At 31.8% G+C, this 21,561-nt stretch overlaps 2 protein-coding genes across 5 annotated transcripts in view; one reads left to right on the top strand and one right to left on the bottom strand.

The window, feature by feature from the left end:
* The window catches only part of LOC126903316 (cytochrome P450 4C1-like), a 31,286-nt gene that overhangs the window by 699 nt on the left and 9,026 nt on the right, over nucleotides 1-21,561 (top strand). For 2 of the 4 annotated variants that reach the window (XM_050681448.1, XM_050681447.1), the window contains exons 1-5: nucleotides 1,730-1,985; nucleotides 2,920-3,026; nucleotides 18,311-18,401; nucleotides 18,470-18,658; nucleotides 19,985-20,054. In XM_050681448.1, coding sequence (XP_050537405.1) covers nucleotides 1,790-1,985; nucleotides 2,920-3,026; nucleotides 18,311-18,401; nucleotides 18,470-18,658; nucleotides 19,985-20,054 — 653 coding nt within the window. In that variant the 5' untranslated portion in view covers nucleotides 1,730-1,789. Of the gene's footprint in view, nucleotides 1-1,729; nucleotides 1,986-2,919; nucleotides 3,027-18,310; nucleotides 18,402-18,469; nucleotides 18,659-19,984; nucleotides 20,055-21,561 lie in introns of those variants that run through there. The other 2 variants (XM_050681451.1, XM_050681449.1) reach the window with 2 other exon arrangements.
* On the bottom strand, nucleotides 12,548-13,412 carry LOC126903329 (death-associated inhibitor of apoptosis 1-like). The gene is made up of 3 exons (XM_050681476.1): nucleotides 13,097-13,412; nucleotides 12,845-13,021; nucleotides 12,548-12,759 (listed from the first exon to the last, which is right to left on the bottom strand). The coding sequence occupies exons 1-3, from the start codon at nucleotides 13,155-13,157 to the stop codon at nucleotides 12,590-12,592; spliced, it is 408 nt and encodes a 135-aa protein (XP_050537433.1). The 5' UTR covers nucleotides 13,158-13,412; the 3' UTR covers nucleotides 12,548-12,589.

Below are 21,561 nucleotides of genomic sequence, written 5' to 3'. Positions count from 1 at the left end.
AAAAAAAAAAAAAAAAAAAAAAAACGCAGCACACGAGAATATCGTATACGCGCGTACCATACGCGTTAATGTGAAACGGGCCTTACTGCAGTACCATTAATATAAAATTATACCCAATAAATTATACTTTTTTCTCTATTTGAACTTTCCTCGTTTAATTAATGAATTTTTTACTATTTTTTTTTTGTAAAACACTTATGCAGTCCCTTTCCAGAATCAGTGGCCTACTCTTAAGGACGGCCCGAAACGCCTTAACGCACTGAAGGCTCATAAAGTCCAAAAGACCCCGGTCTTTATTAGCCTAGTATTTTATATCCTAATATAAAATAATATAATAATTTAATATTTGGGAGAGAATTCATTACAGTCGTCAAATTTTTATACAACGAATTAATTAATAATTTTCGTAATAACACTATTCAATATAAATATAACTTTCAAACTATTATTACTGTATTCTTTGAGAAGTCACTTTATATTTAAATATCAATATTAAAAAAATTGAAATTCTTTTCCCATAATGGATACTACGCTACTATTAAAAGTATCTCTACTATTAAGTTATTCATTTAAAAACAATGTATATATAAAACAGAATTTCTCACACACACGCATGTTAAATATTAATATATTTATTTTATCACACACGAATTATCCTACTAAAACCGAATTTATAACTATTACTATAGAATTACTTAATAATACAATAACTAATTATTCTAATAAGAATATTATAAACAATATAATCATGGACTCACTTTGGTAAACCACACTCCGTATGAGAATTGATTTCAATAAAATTAATATTGTTCAGAAATTTATAAGAACTTTCACATAATCTAACTACTCTCTAATTACGGAATCTGCAATTATTCTTAAAATAATAATCGAATTAAAATTCATTTATAAACACACGATTGAACATGTTTACGATTAAATTTTCAATTCATAACTTCAAGTTGATATACAATTATGTAAATTCTAGAATCAATTAATGAAATTCGCGTAATTAAATAATTATTTATGTGTCAATCAACTATTGGTATATTTAGAGCAACTATAAGATATATGATCAAAATATTACTAAAATAATGTTTAAATGAATTCAAAATAGATCCATTCTAAACCAAATATTAGCTGATTTAGCCAAAAGCCACTATAGAAGTCTCCAATATTCATTTAATAAAGTATATGGTATATATATTTTTTTAATCAAAATTAGTCATAGGTATTTTACACCTAGAACATATTGCAAAATTAGGGATTTAATAAAAGGAGTAATAAAAATATTTATAATAGAAGTAAAGTTTTCTTCGTTTTCCTCGCCTTTATCCCAACTACTTTGGGTTGGCCACCCTTATCCTAAACTTCCAAGTTCTGTTAAGCGATCCTCATACTTTTTGGCAAAATTTTACACCGGCTGTCGACCTGACGCAACTGCATTAGACGCTTCTTACGACTTGCAGAGGGGCCGTAGAAGTATTCTTATACCATATCCAAAGGGAAAAATTTTAATAATAGTTTATACTTAATTTTTACTTATAAAATAATTTTCCCTCTTCTCCGCTTTACTCTTTAATTTATGTTTATTACAGTCCATAAAAGCTCAACAGGTTATTATTGAATTGTTAGAGAATATGTAGACTAAACCCCTACCAATACTCATTCCCACTTACCATTATTAGTTATATATATATATATATATCATACAATACTTCAGTAAATCAAAAACGTTTTACCCAACAGACCGCGTTAGAGAAATATAGATTAATCAATTTATTAATAAAAAATGTTAGAATTCTATATTTTGAATGTATTATGGTTTGTAATATCTGCCGCAATATCATGTATTGTCATAAGTGTTTGTAGAAATAATTACTTTCCAACAGAGGAGCAAAAATTATTAGATAAACTACCGTCTATGACAAAAGGATTTTGGAATTTCATAAAAATATCATTCGAGTTGGGTTTAACAAAACCTTCTGGTATGAAAAATATACATTTACTATATAAGTTAAGAAATATTATTTTTAACCGTTACACTTACTAATTTATAATAGAATATTACATTTTGACAGAATTTCATGGTGTCTATTTTAAAATTAAGAGCGTTTTGTCCAAGCTAGTATTATGACAATAACAATATTTTATTTAAAAAAGTTATATTAATAATACATAAGAAACAAATCCACTTAACCAAATACTTTTTTTTCAAAGCAAGTTTGGAAAAACTAGCGTCGAGATGGTTTAAAAGTTACATCTTTTAAAAATGGTCGAGATAAAAACTAAAAATACATCAAAAATTAGGTTTTCTTGTCAATATTTTTTATTGTGGGTTTTTTGTAAAATTTTAATAAAAACATGATAATATAAATATAATGACATAATTGTTGTTATGTAATAACAAATAATAGTTTTAGCAAAAATATAGAAATATATATTTTTATTCATGATATAATAGCCAAAAAACCAATTTAGAAAAGTACTATTGCACAGTGAGAATTTTGGCCCTTGAAGGACAGTTACCCTCTCTAATGCAATATTACATTATTAATTTAATGCATTTATAGTTTTATTCAAATGTTTAATACATAACCACTTGAATCATGAACACGTGAATCTTGTATAAAAAAATTTAAATACTTAATGGAGTGTTAATATACATTAAACCTAATATTTTAACTATACATTTGTTGATAAAATTTGCAGTTATTAGTTCAGAGAATTTTTGAGATATTTTAATTAAATTACTCATAAATTTAAGTCACTGTTACTTTTAATTTGCTCGTATATTGTACACATTCTTAATCAGCATAAAAATTTGTTTTACATACTTACAAGGTTTTGTAAACTTTGCATTGAATTTTCTTTAATATTATTATATCTTTTTAATTAATATCTTTTTAAATTTTGGCTTAGGACTTATGTCATTTTTCTTAAATGCTGAAAAAAAGTATGGTCGAATTTACCACTTTAACCTTATGGGACGTTCCTATGTAGCAATATCAGATCCAAAAGATTTAAAAGTAAGTTTAATATTTAATTGTATTCAAAATTATATTAAATGTTAGTTCTCTTTATATTAATTTGAAATTTATTAAAATTACTATAACTTTTTTTAAAAAAACTCTGAACGTTTTGGAATTTTTAGATAAAAACTTTTTATTCTTTGGTATAACTTTTTAGAAAATGCAATTATTAGCCTTAAGTACTAGAGGTATTCAAACATAGCAACATAACTCTATAAAAGTTATTTTTTCTTAAATTTTTACTATGTTCTGGGAAGTGTGACGACTAAAAATATTAAATTAAATAAGTAGTATATAAATAGCGGTTACGGCCTCTCAAAGGTGCCGACAATGACGTCATTTATTGTTCTTAGAACAATGGGGCGCTATTGTTCTCGGAAAACAATAGGTGCGCTACGGGCTCTCAAAGATGCCGACAAATGACGTCATCTATTGTTCTCGGGATAACAATGGGTGTACAGGTGTGCGGCGGTACGGGCTCTCAAAGGTGCCGACTAATTACGTCATCTATTGTCTCCGGGGAACAATGGGTGCACAGGTGAGATGCATTCCGTCATGGTGACGTCACACCTGACCTACCTAACCCCCCCCTCGCCTCGGCGCCCGTGTGGACTGCATCCAGGTGCAGCTCGTGACATCATCCCCCTGGTTGAAGACGTCACTTCATTGACCAAAGGGGTAAGCTGTTGTGACGTCATATCTAAACTTTGATATTAGGGTAAGCCCTATGGTGGCTGGCCCTAGCCGACGTCAGACTTCAACACTGACCAAAGGGGTAGCCGCTGTGATGTCATACCTGAACCTACTACAGCTGGACCGTTACACACACACACACACACACAATCCCTACGACGACGTCACGCTAACGTAACTCTGTGCTATGATAATGTGAGCCGCACTATCACGTCGTGATTGTGTCGTGCGCAATGACGCTTGTGCCCGACCGGTACGAACGTGCTCTACCGTCGGATCCATACGTGCCCTAACAAGTTTTATCATGTTTATTTTTTTTTTTTTTACCACACTAATGTATTTATTGATGAATCATCATGATTCAACAACATTCCCTTGTTGTTGACGTCGTAGACGACCGTTAGAAATCTCACTATCTAGTGATAGTGTGTAGTTTCATCAGTAGTATTGTTCTACGACGCTTACGAGATGGATCTCTTGGAACGAATTAACATCGAGCTAGATACGTATGTCGACAACAACCTCACGGTAGAAGTTTATCATCGACTGGCTAAGTTGCGCGGAAATTATTCCTAGTTGCTGGTATTGGCCGATAAATGTGGATGTCAAAGCGCCAATTGGCATTATGTCGGGTGTTTTAGATCATCAAATTCGAACGAAATACGAATCAATGGACCACCAAATTGTATGTGTAGGATTGTGAGATGCCTGTACATAAAGTTATTCGAACGTCTTCAGAACATCAAATATGAATTTATGGTTAATGGTATGGTACAGCAAATTGACTATCAGTTTATCTAAGTAAATACAAATCTAAATGTCAATAAAAAAATAAATAGTTTATTGTCGTTATTTATTATTACATTATGTCTATATATATATTTATACAAAAATATTACTTAAAATAAAAGTATATATTATATGCAGTTTTTTTTTAATTTTATTTTGTATCCTACTGATTTTTATATTTACAATTTGCGCACTTCTCCGGTGAGTGCATTGTATTCCATTTGACAGTCGTTTATGATTACGCAGTACAGCGAAGTTTTAGTTGGAAATTGCTCTGCACATTCAAAGTCAATACGTAGATCCACTGTGGACGACTTTATCGTTTACGAANACATTCAAAATCAATACGTAGATCCACTGTGGACGACTTGACGGTATCGTTTTGTTTTGAACAATCTATGACGAATATAGGTCCGATTTTTTTGTAGCTGATTCGATCCAAAAAAGGGTATGGGTTCATCTCTCCATAGTACATTGTTTGAAATTGTGCATACGAATTATAAAATGTCGAGAATTTGCCTTTGTCGAAATCTGCATTTTGGTTTTCGTACGGGTACTCGTCAGCGTTCAAGTATGCCTTGATGTTACGCAGGAAACAATGATTGAATTCACCGTGTACCCGTTTATTGGCATCTGTGACCATGGCTACGAGTAAGTACCTAGGTTTTTCAACACCCGAGAACGTACGCACTGGCCATGTATGAGTGGTGGTTTGTGGTACAAGGGGGTATACAGCAGTGTCCCAATGTTGAAACTCTAACGGTAACCATTTTTTGCTGTCGAGTATGCGCATCAGACCCAATTCCGTTTTCACATTTGGTTCAAAGTATTTCACGACCCATTTAATTTTTGTGATATTCACTTTGGTTTGTCTGATCAGCGCAATATTTTCTGCGGTTAACACCGAAGCTTTTTCTGCTTCGTCTTTTGCCGGTACCAATGCTAAGGCGCAGTGGTCGGCATTCGATCGGATGAGTATGAGTGTTTGCTTACAGTTGATTAGTGTACGCCGATACTGTTTGAAAAATCCCATACACATTGACAACGGACAATGAGCTACAAATTCGGAATGGTCCATAAAGTTTCCATCATTGTATAATTTATTCACGTTTTTCCACCCGGCTGGATGTAACCGTACGACATCGTTGGGCGTAAACGAACAATACCCTTTCATAGTCGTAGTCACACCAACGTTTTTTACCTTATCAATTTCTTTATTGTTGATCTCAAAGCGAATTTCATCGAAAAGATTCATCATACAGTTTTGATTCATTACAATGTTACCAACTGCACCTGTAGGTTTTGCAATATTCCCCTCTATTTGCAAGTAACTTTCACGCGGTATGGTGAATTTTTCTTTGTTGCGCAACTCAATGCGAATCTCATCGTTGTTTCCGTACTAGTTGTTGTAGCTTTGGTGTTCCAGGTAATATTCTCGTTTCACGTTATCGTCTTGAAAGGATTTTTCCAAAACTTGTAGATACTCTGTCATTGTTGACAACGCGGCAGCCCAGTGATTTTAGATATGCGATATTATCTTTCGTAAGTTTCCTCGGCGTCACACGGTCTGTTCGATTCGCAGTCCAAGACCGTTTGATGGAACCACCACCGTAACGTATCGACTTGGGCTTCACTGTTGTTGATGATGATGATGATGATATAGTCGTACGATTTTTGTTAAAAATCAACGGCATGTTACAACCATTCGCTACCCGGTGTGTTCAGAAAGTGAGAGATGTATCTATTTATGTCTAATGTGCAAGCGTACGGATAATTCTTCGTCTTTGAGATTTATTTGGTATCCTTCTTGATTACATAGAACGATTCGTACCGTATCCAACACATTTGTGTTCAATGGGTAGTAAACAATTTGCCTGGGAACTTCTATAATGCGGTAGCCTGGTGGCACGCTGGGAGAAAACTCATGTAAGGTGTGTGATTGTTTTCCATTGTGGTACGAACCCACAATAATATTACAATCCACTCGAATAGACGTAATCGGTGTTATTGTCACTGGATAATCCGATACATGAGTCTTACGTGGTTCCAAATACCGAGGATTGAAACCCAATAAACGGCAAAATGATCTTTCATGTGAGAAATCTATGGGATGTTCACACATTATTTCGCAATGCATCGTCACGTGGTTCACTACGATTTTGAACGACGAGGTCACTTTTCTATCTTTAAATTTTTCAACGATTGTATATTCAAAGGAAATTTTCTCGTACTGACTGGCAATATATTTGCTCAAGTCTTCCAATTCGTACGTACCAACGGGCAGTGTTACTTTCAGCAAGGGTTCCTGACCGGGCAATCCAAAAACGATTATATTGTTAGTTTCATCAATGTTTGGCATTATGTTCCAAGTGTGTAAGCTCAACAGCCCAATTTCACAGTTATCGTCAACGTCAATGTGTGGATGAAATCGGCATTCAATTTGTGATCCCCTACCTGTCACGGTTATCGATGACGGTTTTGTGTTGGATGACATTTTTTTTGTTCTATAAGAAATTTTAAACACAAGTGTCCACAATTCGTTTCGTCGAAAGTCTGATAGTTTCTGTAGTTGTATGTGATATTACAGCCGTTAAAATACCGTAACACTTCCAATGGCGGCGGTAAATTACCAAAACTATCAAAGTACGTAACGTGCTCACCACGTTTACTGTATGCTACCCAATGTGTTCCGCTATTGCTCGAAACGTCCAGATTAATCACGCCCATTTCATTTGTATGTGGTTGTGTACGTGGTAATGTGTCACGACAAAATACACCACGAAATACACGTGGATCGAGCACATGACGAGCAAAATGCTCTATTTCATTATCGTATGATGCACGATTGGGTAGCAGCGGAATTATTTTTTTTTCACTCTCTGTTTTGAACGACGTTTTTGTGGTTTCTTCTTCTTCTCGATCCGGTAACCGTATCCGTAAGGACGAATGTACAGTCCTTTACCCACGTTAACACCACTACGTCCATTGCGAATGAATTCACTTGCAACCTTTACTACGTTTGCAGCTCCGCCAGCTAGTGCTCCTAGTGCTGACAAACCGGCAAAAATTGGAATTAACGGCAACACTCCTCCGCTTTTCGGGATGTTTAGTATGCGAGGTACACTCATCGGACTCTTCTTGATGATCACACGTCTAGCAGCGAGCAAAGCTTTTCGTGCAGCATTTTTCAACGATGTCGGAGACGCCGTCACTTTTTTATTATTATTTTTTTTAATCCCATACCGAGTTTGCGTTTCAATTTCATTGCGTTTGTCACACCCCAAGCTACGGCTCGTTCTGATAATTTTGCGTCCTTTGAACGCACTCGATCCCACGCACGGTGTTCTAGAATTTCATCGGCTCGATGCCGATCCCCGAGAGAATTACTTTTGGAATACGCGATATCGTGTTCACGGCATGCTGCGTCTAATGGATTGATACCACGGTCTTCACGTGCTAAACGTTTCTGTAATTTAGTTCCAGGACCGGCAAACTGGTAACCGGGCACGTGGGATTCAAAAGGAATGTTGTTTATAACTGAATTGACAATACCGGATCCCCGTTTCCGATGTCGACGTCGTTGTAGCGTTTTCATTGTATTTCTAACGTTCTAGTTCACACTTACAATATTATATATATATATATATATATATATATAATATCGTAAGTGTGATGAAAAAATAACGCTATCTGTTGTCCTACGCAATCGAGGTCAATACGTTACGAGCAACAACAAAGTTTTTTATAATAATAATAATAATACACAGAAAATGATGGGTAAATGACGACGTGCGATGCGTTTTGAAAAACAGACAGAAACTCTGCCCGTGGTCAATTTTGACGATCATGTCGCCACCACTGTACAGCACAGTAAACACGGGAAGTTATTACCAAACAGTGTACGTTGTCTGGTTTGTGGTCCGTCAAACTGTGGTAAAACTAATTTAATGTTCGCGCTGTTGGCCGACTTGAACGGATTGAAATTCGAAAACGTTTACATCTACTCGAAATCGTTGGAGCAGTCGAAATATCAACTGTTGATTGGAATATTGGAAGATGTTGAAGGGACACGCGTGTTCACATTTGCGAACGGTGATGAAGTTCCACCAGTGGACACTGTTCTGCCAAATTCAGTGTTTATTTTCGACGACGTGGTTATGGAAAAACAAAACGTAATATGCGATTATTTTGCGCGTGGCCGACACAAAAGAGTTGATGTGTTTTTTCTCTCACAAACATTGTCCCGTATACAAAAACAAATGTTACGAGACAATGCAAATGTGGTGGTGTTGTTCCGACAAGACGAAATCAACCTACGTCATGCATACGACGAATACGTGTGTTGTGATATGAAATTTAACGAGTTCAAAGAATTTTGCAATCAGTGTTGGAAAAACGATAAATACGGGTTCGCAGTGATATGTACGGATTTTGATCGCGATAGTGGTCGATACAGGTACAGGTTTGACACGTACGTTACAATATGAACACCGCCGCCGACAAGGAACGATGTTCGATGGAACTATTGGATCAAGCCCGGGACAACGTCAGACGAAAATATGCAGAATTACGTCGTGGTGAGTCAGAGTCGTTGACTCACATTCAGAAAAAACTAGCACCAATAATAGAACCATTGAATAGGATATCCAATGTTGTCAATGTGCAGCAGCAGCAGCAGCAGCATCATCAGAAGCAATCGCAAGAAAATAGCTATTCAAAGTTATATTTTGCACATCTTATAGAACAGTGGACAAAAAATCCATTGAGAGATAAACAATACGGTCCTAGAATGCATATGGACGGTAAACTGAGCATGGGTAATGCAAACGATATAACCGTAGACAGTGACTTTATTCGTGTAAATGGAACAAAACACCAATTGATGATTGGACTAGTGAATTTGTTGTTTTCGTAAAACCCCGTTGCGTTCACCGACGAGGATTTANGAAAAACCCCGTTGCGTTCACCGACGAAGATTTGGAAAAGTACAAAACAATATTGGAGGAAACCGGAGCTCATCTAAACAAAAATATGGCATTGAAAAAGGGAGGTGTTAAATACAATGAAGTTATCGAGCCAATGTTCAGCAACGTAGGATCGGGACTACAGCTGAGAGTCGGTGAAAAAAAAGATTCCTTATACTGGGACGATCCCAATGAACTTGTCGAACGTCTGAAGCTGCTCATATCGGCTCAGTCGGCTGGCAACACTGGAGTGTCACCCGAGATTGTTTCCATACTAGAAGAACTTTACGAAGCCGGATACATTGCCGACATACCGTCTACATTATGAAACCGAAAATTGCGTACGAACTACATCGATCGGCCCGGAGAACGTACACTCGAACACGGGTAAACATCAAAGGACTCGATGACATATGGCACGCGGATCTTGTGGAAATGGGCGCGTACGCAGATCGTGGTCACCGATACATTTTAACGTGCGTGGATGGGTTTTCAAAGTACGCTTGGGCCGTACCGTTAAAGAGTAAAACGGCCCTGAACGTGACCACAGCAATGTCGGGTATTCTCGAACAGAGTCGTCATCCAAAGTTGATGCAAACCGACCGTGGTACAGAGTTCTACAACCGACATTTCCAAGCGTTGATGGACCGTTACGGGATCAATCATTATTCAACATTTACCACGATGAAAGCGTGTCTTGTGGAACGCTTCAATCGCACACTGAAGACGGTCATGTGGCGTGATTTCACTACGCGTGGGTCGTACAAATGGGTATTCAGGTTGCCTGCACTGGTCTACGATTACAATAACAATCACGTGCACAGAACAATTGGAATGACACCCGCACAAGCTGTTCGGAATCCCAATGCAGTACGCATTAAATTACGAAAAATACCCGATAATTTACCGATCAAATTTCGAGTGGGCGACAAAGTGAGAATAAGCAAAACGAAATCCGTGTTTGACAAGGGCTATTTTTCATTGAAACCACTCGATAGACATGATTCTCTACCAGGTCAGACATTTTAATGTATTCCATGCCTTTGGCTTGATTATTCATTTTTTGTTTTAATTGTTCCATTTTCTACACACCAAAATTATTCGTGAGTAAACTATATATATATAAATGGTGAATGTCGTATTAATGGTGTATAACTCGACACTGATATGTACATTTCTAACAATAATTACTACCATCAGTCACAGCATCACACGGAGGAGGATACCGCGTAATACAAGTTCTCCAAAAATTGCACGTAACTCGAAAACGGATGCAGCTAGTGCTATGAATTTTTTTTTTTTTTTTCGTCACCTCCATCCGCTTGCCACGAGACCATTAATCTGATATACATATCGGTATGCTCTCATAGCATACACCCCTCTCCTCTCTCCATTTGTTTATGTTTAAGATAAATTACTAGTCTACAATACAGTCGATGCACTCCTACAGCTATGTGTACTCCTCTAACCACTTATAAACTGAGTTGTTTTTTTTTTCTTTAATAATACAGTTATTTACAAACTATTCGTCATCATATATCGTAGAAATCATTGAGTGTGTGACGGAGCGTATCATACACACACATATATATGTTATACACAAGACGATAATCTTTAACCTTTATNGAAATCATTGAGTGTGTGGCGGAGCGTATCACACACACACACATATATATGTTTTACACAAGATGATAATCTTTAACCTTTACAACATAATAAATACTAACACATTTACCCACTAAAAATGTAACAAAGGCCTGATTGTTACTACATTGTTTCCATTAGATAATTTTTTTATTAAGTTAGTTACACATACCATTAATACAACATATTTACATATTTATTTAACATTTTTCAACATAATAATTTAAAATATTTAAATATATTTACAAAACTATATATACAACACTTAATTTACACTGACCATGTAAATATTATATATAATATTATTTAAATATCATCACAATATTTAAACATACAGTGAGGTGGAAAGTGTAAAATTAACTCTTTGGAAATTTCATTTTGAATGATTAAAATTATTGTAAACTTATAACAATAAGTAATAANGTAATTTCATTTTGAATGATTAAAATTATTGTAAACTTATAAGTACATTTATAACTGAATAGTGGTGGTTAGATAATAACTTACTTTGGTTCAATACACGAAAACAGAAATATACTTTAAAAAGACACTGGATCGGGTTTTTGAATATATTTAATGACCTAAAAATTCGTATTTGTATTACTTAAAATATTATAATTTTAGTTATATATTGATAATATACTTAATATAAATATTTCGAATTATAGTAAACAAATTTTATTTATGAAAAAACTTTGTGAAAGTTATCAGTATTATCGATTTTTAAAAATAAATAAATGCATTGAAGGTTTAAGACATTATGACAATTTAAAAATTATACTTACAATTAAATGACTGTTGAAAATACACAAGAATGGCCGTGAAAAACAGTAGTAGTATATGATGAATAGCACAGTAAAAACACCAAAATAGAATGAACAGATAATGGGTTATTTCTACAGTTATTTAGTAAAATTTATATTTTTAAGGATAATGAAGTTAATTGTTTGGGATAAAAGTCCCTATGAATTCAATATCTTACTAGTGGGTATCAATAAATTGCTTACATAGATTTACAATGTTGCAATGTAAAACGTAATTTAACGTTAAAAAATGTATAGAATATTTACTGGATATAATGGTTTAGGTGTAAAAAAAAAAAAACGCAACTTTAGCAATATTTTTGTTGATTTTCTTTTGGAAAAAAATATATATATATACATAATTCGGAACACAATAAAACTGATAAAGTCACACGTGTCTAATTTTTTTTTTTTGGTAGATACGAACGCTAGTAAATACAACAACTCTCTTAGATTATGAAAATTATGAATGTAGTAGTATAATACATTTTTTACTAATTATTGCTATTTTTATTTATTACCCACCGTACCTTTTATATGGTTTCATATAACACACAAGATACAATATTAAAAATGTTCATTTATTTATTTCAAATTACAATAATATATAAGAATGACAGTGATTGTATTATTTATATGAAAATCAAAATAACAAATAATAGTAGTCTTATTTCGTTATTTTATTATTTTGGATAAATAACTGACCCTTACATAACAATATATGTGTACAGCTAGGAGACCAACGTACATGTTCTACCCATGGGTCGTCTTCATCATCCCAATCTTTCAAACCTTGACTGCAGCAGTAACATAACATTTGATCATTTTGTCCATTACCTATTAATTATATACACTTATAAATAAAGTATTTGAATAAATGTACGAATCATAAAAATACATATAATAATATATAGTCCCATACCTATGTATAAAAATCCAGCATCACAAAGTGTTGATATTTTTGATTCCAATTTTTTTGGACAGTTTTCAAAAGTCTTTAAACGAGTGTTATAATCGGCAAACTCTTTGTGTTTAGAGAGTTTAATTCTAGGCTGCTGGTCATTAGACGTCGAACAGTAAAATCCACAAACATCATATCCTGAACAAAAAATTAATTGAAAAGTAATTTCACGTAGATAGTATCGCACCGTAACATACAGTTTTAATTTCTTACCTGAATTTTCATACGCCTTATACGTTTCATTTCCACTGTCCATTTTTAATCGAATACACATCGATATTAAACGTATAACCAAACAACAGTGTAAGTCGCAATCAGTGGAATGATTAAACTGAGCAAATTAATTTTGTGTGGACACTAAAGCTAGTAAAGTCACACATGGTCTGATTTTTTTTTTTGTAGATTTCATTCAACGCGTGAAAATACTACAACTCTCTTAAATTTTTGAAAAATGTATTAGTATAGTAAATTTTTTTACATATTAAAATGAGTTGTTTTTTTTTTTTAGTTTCACATATAAAAATAATTAATTATTCAATTTATCAAAGTACGATATCATTTGTAATATTTACATTACTATCTTGAAAATCATTAAAAAAAAAAAAACATTAGTCTAATTTTGTTTGTCAGCTATTTTGTTTAAATAACACCCGTTGACATTTCAATGGCACGTTCGTTCTACTGTTTCAATACGTTTTTCCAATATAAAAACACGATCATCGATTGCTATGTAATCTCGACCGAGCGCGTCCAAACTATTAGTTATTACAAACAAGTTATTTTTTAAATTGTCGATGTCATCCGCATCGTCGTACCCGCTATCGCTGTCGCTACTGTTTACGATCTGATATCTGCTACTGTCAACGGTTTGTGTGAAATGCATTAAAATCAAAAAGATTGTTGCAGCCGTTATGCAAAAAAATAATCCGATACGCGAAGCGTCCATCTGTTTAATATGCTCCCACAACGTTTTGACGGTTGTGCTGTCGCTGACACTGTCCATTGTGTTTGCTGTACAAACGAACGGTGACTTCTTCATGTCACTCGCAAATTCGTGGTAAATATTTCGTGCGATTGACGTCCACCGTGGAAGGACACTACAATAATATTGCAGTCACAAGTGTTACCTTTGTTATAGATATGTGTTCAGTAATCGGTTATATTTTAAAATAACAAACACATTAATTTCAAGATTAACAGACTTTGGCTATTTGTACTATACAAATGGTACGCATCAATAAAAACCGAATATTGTATTTCAATGTTTCAATAAAAGGGTATGTAGTAGTTATACAGTGTATAATATACACACACAGAGTCAATGTTGTAAACAACAATTGACCTTGAAGTAATGCTGTTTCTGATATTGCGCCTACGCGTTATGCACTTGTTCAGTGGTTTTTTTATCAAACACAACGACTGTAGGAATGTCTGGAATGTGTAGCGGAACCACATGGAAGGGGTATTCATCATTTACGAAACATAGACTTAAACTTAAACGAAAACGTCGGGGTGAATTGGCACGGCTATATATAGGGTTGTGACATATCATACGCGCGGACTCGACGCGTACTTTACGTACGTTGAACCGTTAGCGTGTAGGTACTCTGGAAAATGAACTTTTTTATTTTTTGACCGACCCAACTAACATATATATTATATAGTTGGGATTGTGTAACGGGTTAAATGTAGTAGGTTCAGGTATGACGTCACAGCGGCTTACCCCTTTGGTCAGTGTTGAAGTCTGACGTCGGCTAGGGGCGGCCACCATAGGGCTTACCCTAATATCAAAGTTTAGATATGACGTCACAGCGGCTTACCCCTTTGGTCAATGATGTGACGTCGTCAACCAGTGGGATGACCTCACGAGCTGCACCGAGGCCAGGGGGGGGGGTTACGGTAGGTCAGGTGTGACGTCACCATGACGGAATGCATCTCACCTGTGCACCCATTGTTCCCCGGGGACAATAGATGACATAATTAGTCGGCACCTTTGAGAGCCCGTAGCGCACCTATTGTTTTCCGAGAACAATAGCGCCCCATTGTTCTGAGAACAATAGATGACGTCATTGTCGGCACCTTTGAGAGCCCGTACCCGCTATTTATATACTACTTAAATATGTCTTAATAATTTTAAAATAAAAAAAAAAAGTTTTTCTTCAATAATATCGTATATTTATAATAACTTTAATTTTGTATAGAATTTGATTTGTCATATGTTTCAGAATATTTTCAAAAATTAAAATATAGAAATTTGTTTGTAAACATTTAAAATTATTTTACTTTGACAGTGAAACATTTCTACGTTTATTTGAGTTAATATTACTTAACATAAATTTATCAATATATAAAATCACAACACAAATTTGTTCAAATAATTAACTCTTTGTTTTATTTTAAAAGGAACGAATATATCTATACTAAACAACTACCTACCATATCAGTCTTACTTTAAGAACTAATTAATTTAGGTAAAGAGAGAAGTATAACCCTTTGGATTACGGTTGGTACGAGCACCGTTGCAAAGAATTAAAAGGAATATTAGGAGAGAGGTATAACATGACAACATAAGTCTATAAAAATTAAAAGTTGAAAAAGTTAATTTTTTGTAAAAAAGTTGTTATCTTTAATGATAGGTACATACAACTATAAAAAAATTGTATAGATTTGGTCATTTTTGAAAAAGTTATAGTAGTTTTAAGTAAAAAAAAATTGGAAAAATGTCGAAAATTAGCGATTATTAAATTTGTAATTTTTTTGGAGAGTTCTCTCATTTACGGGGAACGAGGGAAATTTTTTCAATTTTCGAGTTAATGTATTCGATTAGATACGTTTTGTGATCTTTTGACGTATCGCTAAAAGAAATTGGTTCGGTGAGAGCTGAGAAAAAGTGGTAACAGACACAAAATAAAATAAAATAAAAACAAATCATAGTAAAACTAATACCTTCTCAGCTTCGCATCGAAGCTAAAAACTGAAAAACACAATTTTAAAACATATCGAACTAAAAAGTTAAAAATAATATTTAAAACAATAATGAACTAAAAATACTATTATTATTGTGAAAAAAAGTGTGGGGGCTTTGTGCCATATTTTTCGTATATTGAGTGCCTGACTCTTTTTTTCACAATAATATTAGTTTTTTTGTTCATTATTGTTTTAAGTTTATTTTAAAAATTATTTTTAACATTTTAGTTCGATATGCTTTAAAAGCGTGTTTTTCAGTTTTTTTAACTATATTCATTATGGTTAGAAATCTATCATTAAAATCCCTTGGTATTGTTACTAATGGAGCGAGCGGTATATTAAAATTTAATATAAAAACTCTGCTACATTCAGCAAGTGCTTTGAAATAATCATTTTCATAGTTGTTTCTATATTTTTCTTCGTCATCTTTATCCGACGACTTATTTTTGATTTCGGACTGTAGTTTTTGAAACTCGTCCCAGCTTTCTTCAACCTTTTGCTTTCTTAATTATAATTGCTCGATATCGCTATCATTGTTGAAATTTTTGATATAGGTCATAAATTTGGTTAGCTGAGACCTCTTTTTGGCTGCTTGTCTTCTCTGCCATTATTGACAGCTGCGGATGATAGCAACACTTTGTACGCTTTAGCTATACTTGGTTGCAGCTAGAAATTTCATTTCTTTGTCCGAATATAGCACCTATGCGTCGATTACATACGAACTCGCGAAACCCTATTCGAACTAAACGGGAACTAAAAAACGAACGAACTAAACTTATTATTTTCTGAAATAGCACCTATTAATGCTAACAATTATTTGACGGTTCAATTTTGAACAATCGTGTTCGTAAGGACCAAATGTTGGGGCAAGCGGTATATTAAAATTTAATATAAAAACGCTCAATGTTTTTTTAATTGTTAATTTTACTTTAATTTTAATAATATTTAATATCAAAACAATAAACAAAAAAAAGATTGATATACATTACTATTTTAACATATATTCATTTTGACATTACAAATAATTGAAAAAAACTAGGAGCGCATCGCCTTCGTTATGGCGGTGGAACGTACACTAATGGGCTACCAAAAGGCTGGTCGGCTGTAATTAGATAACAAAAAAAAAAGAGTGTGATATATATACATAGATTGTCAACAGTTACTATTAGTCATACGGGCCAACCGCCTTAGTAGGATCCCGGTGGCGAACAACTTCCGAAATAATAATTCAAAAATTATTATCAACCAATCATTTCCTTAATTAATCTTTTTTTTATTTTATAAGCTAGTTAAACATGTATATTGTTATTTAAAAAAATTAAGTCGACACACTTATAACGTAAGAAAGTTGAATTATAGATATACTTATAATTAATAAGTCCTAAAGAATATAAAACTAAAATATACCAAAAAAATTTCCTTATGAATGAAAATGAAAATTATTATTTTATATTAACTAAATATAAAAAAACTATTTTCATTTAAATCTGTATCATTCTTTTTTTTTGTTAGTACACCTTTTAATATCAATGAAAATATTTGTCTTTTTAAAATGGTAATAGCTGAATAACTATAAGTTACCGAAAAAATTGTAACAAATTTTTTTTATTTGGTGCAACATTAAAAAACCCAGCACAATGGGGACGTGACATAGTTGGGTCAAGTATGATGATATCTGACAGTGATTAAAATCACTATCATTAAAAACGCTTTGATGCAAATCTGTAGATAGTGTTTAATTTTAAAAAATTAATGGAAAATTCCAATAGCTACATGATCTCCTATTTCCTTATTTATATCCTGATTACAAATTTTATGATTTATAAGTGTAATATATGAATATATTAGGATGGTCCTTATTTGATCAACTTTAAAAATTCGAATGGAAGAACCTCATATTTTAATCTATGTAGTAAATAAAAAATGTTCGTAAAATTTGAATATTTTAAGTCAACTCCTTCACGTGCCTCAAATGACGAAAAGTGGTAGAAATATAGTATTTTGCTTTTAAAATATTACTATGACGGAAAAAACTATAGCATTAATTTTGTAGGAAAACATATTAGCAAAATAATAGATTCTTACACATATTTACGTATCATTTACCGCTAACAAACCGTAAGCATAAAAATTAAAAAATACTATTAAACAATTTTTTTCTCAAAAAAAATGTTTTTTAAAATTTTTGACAATATAGTTAAATAAATGTAAATATAGTTGAGATAATAATATGGGAAATATACTAAGTCAAAAAATTAATTTTTTGTATTAAAAACACAAAAATTTCGTTATTTTTGTATATAAATCTCAATAAAAACAAAAATTAAATAATTCACTATTGTAAAACATAACATAACGAACAATGGACATTCAAAATACCATTTTAATGGATGCTCAACTTTAATTTAGTTTTATTAATTTAGGAATAATTTAACTAATTATTATCATAATAATATTTAGATAGTTTTATCTAGTACACAACACATAAGTAAAGGACCAGAATATAACATGATGAGGCCTTGGGTACATGATGGACTTTTTTTAAGCATAGGTATCAAATGTTGAACAAAAATTGTATATAATTATAATTTTTTTTTTTGTATAAATATATATTCATAGGTTCAAAATGGACTACACGACGAAAGTTACTCACAAATACGTTTCACTATCAAACGTTGGACATGTATTTGCCTGCAATAAACAAACATTCGCAAATTTTAACAAAAAAATTGCTTAGAGTGTCTCAAAATGAGAAAAAAATCAATATTAAAGAGTACATAATACTGTGTTCTATGGATATAGCTTGTCGTAAATATAGTTGGAATATTTAAATTGTAACCGTCATTATACCTGATTGACGACAAGGTCTTCTACTTCCTAGAGTTCGCTAAAAATATCTAAATTAATTCTAAATTTGATGAAAAAAAGTCATTTAAAAATATAAAAAAACCCAGCACAGGGGAGTCGCGGCATAATGATGACGTAGCATAGTTGGGTCAAGTATAATGATAACTGACAGTGATTAAAATCACTATCATAAATAACACTTCGATGCAAATCTTTAGTGTTTAATTTTAAAAAATTGGTGGATTATTCCAAAAAGCTACATGATCAGCTATTTCCTTATTTATATACTAATCAAGATAAAGTATGTCGAATGAAAGATGTATATAAATACTACTTCTTACGAAAAAATTGTATTTATCCATACATTTTTCAAAAAGTTATAGAATAATAAAGTTAAAAATGTAAAATACAAAATCGAGAATTTTCACACAAAAATAGCATTTGGTAACTATTTTCACCGTGAAGACAAAATAAAGTCCGAAATTTTTTTTTCTCCAAATTTATTAATCCATACATTTTTCTTTCAAAAGTTAAGTTGAAAAAGTTCTCATTTTGAATCCCCCCACGTAGGCAGGTAAAGGGTCAGATTTATAAAAAAAAATATACCAAATGAACGATAAAGGCATCATGCATCTATAAAAAAAAATTATATTGATTTGTTCATTTTTGAAAATGTTATAGCAGTTTTAAGTAAAAAAAATTGAAAAAATTTCGAAAATTAGCGATTTTTAAATTTGTAATTTTTTTGGAAATTTCTCCAATTTACAGAGAACGAGGGAAATTTTTTTAATTTTTGAGGGTAATATCTTCGACTAGATACGATTTGTGATCTTTTGACGTATCGTTAAAAGAAATCAGTTAGGTGAAAGCTGAGAAAAAGTGGTAACAGACACACAAAAAAAAATCACAGTAAAACCAATACCTGTCAGCTTCGCATCTAAGCTAAAAATTGTTTATAATAACAGTATTTATAAAAATTGTTTTTGTTTTTAATGAACTTAACTGTATTTTTTTTTAGTTAATCAATTTAGTCAAGTATTTTTATTTGGAATAACAACGACAATAATTATTTATTTATTATACTGTTTTAGTTTTCTACGAATTTTTCAGTAAAATTTTAATAATAAAACATAAACTTCGAAGCTAAAATTATACTTATTATAATTCTATTCGACTTATTTATGAATGTTTAAAATTCAATAGTTTGTTATATTATACGACGTTTACATATAATAGAAATAATAAATGATAAATGATAATACTTACTTTAATCATTGTCATTTCTAGAAACAATTATGGGTGTTAATATGAATTCTCAAGAAGGACAGTCACAAAATTACGTCAAAGCATCTAAAAAGTAACAGTTTTGAAACATGAAAAATTAAATACTATTTATTTGAATACATTAATAAACTTAGTTGAAATAGATAAAATTTTAACAATCAAAAACGGTTAATATTATTTCTTTGATTCTTTTTATCTCAATCGCAGATACAATAAAATAGGATAAATACGATATTCGAAAAATAATTTATGAACTAGTGCCATATTTGGCCATGCAAACAAGTTTAAATATAAAAACCTTTCAAATACTAAATATTTGAAATTAGTGATGGGCATTTTCGAATATTTTAAACTATCGAATAACTATTCGAATTGTTTTTATACAACCGAATAGTGTGTTTTTAGCATAAATTATCGAATAGTTTTTAACCATTAAACAGTCGCGTGGGGGTCTAGCATATCCCCACATAAAGAAAAACGAATGTATTATATTGCATAAAAGGTGTACATAAATTTAGAAGATGGTTTTTATAGTAATATTGAATCGATTTTCATAAATAAATACCTTCGAAAAAAAAGTGTATGACTTAAAATATCCATCAAAATTTAAATGGGTCATATTTACCCCCACGCGACTTGTAACGTTATAATTTTTTTTTGGACTTTTATTTTTTTCAAAATATCGTTTTATCGTAAATGCAATGTTATAATCGATATAATATTGTGGAATTGGAATTATGTGAATCTGCCAACGACTGAGCAATTAAGTTTTAAAAATAAATAATCTATTTAGAATTTCCACTAATCGATGATACGGAACAAATAAGAACAAAATATGTAATAAATACATCGCGTCGCAATGTGAACACATTAATTATCGGTAATCGATGTGCTACTACGAACGAAAAATTGTATATACTCGTATCATAATAATTAAATGTATTGTAATATTAATAATAAAAAAATTCAATTCAGCTAAATGATTATATAAATGTAAATACACATAAAACTAATAAATATAAGCCATGTTTGAGCTCAAAGAAATACAAGAAAAATTAATTAAAATACATTTTGTAATAGTAAAAGCTTTTAAAAATAAGATTTTGCAGTTAAAATAATTTTTTTACAAACCAAAATTTTTTAATAAAATTTTGAAAATTAAGTTTTTTTTTTCGTAATATAATTTTTAGTAATGCACATAATTTTGTAATTTATTTATTTTTGAATTTTCATTCATATTTATATATCATATGGTAACAAATAATGTCTTTGAATTAAAAAAAATGAACTTTTTTATACATATTTTATATTTTTTTAGAAATGGGGTCTGATAGACCCTCACGGTAATATGAACGTTAAAAATAGGCACGCGCCTGCTAAAGGGTTAAAATTATTCAAATAGACTATCGAATAGTTTTTAAAAATATTCGATTTCTATCTAAAATTTTTATTAAGTACACTTAATTATAATAAGAATATAATTAACGAATACTTAAAATAATTTATTATACAATTAATAACAGTAAAAAGTACCATTTTATTTATTTTTAGTTTGTGAGTCGTTGGTAAAAACTGATAAA

The sequence above is a fragment of the Daktulosphaira vitifoliae genome, unplaced genomic scaffold (genome assembly GCF_025091365.1).
Source record: "Daktulosphaira vitifoliae isolate Bord-2020 unplaced genomic scaffold, ASM2509136v1 Scaffold_3, whole genome shotgun sequence".
NCBI classification, from domain to species: Eukaryota; Metazoa; Arthropoda; class Insecta; order Hemiptera; family Phylloxeridae; genus Daktulosphaira; species Daktulosphaira vitifoliae.
Note: the sequence above shows the minus strand (reverse complement) of the source record. Positions and strands in the feature narration are given on the sequence as shown.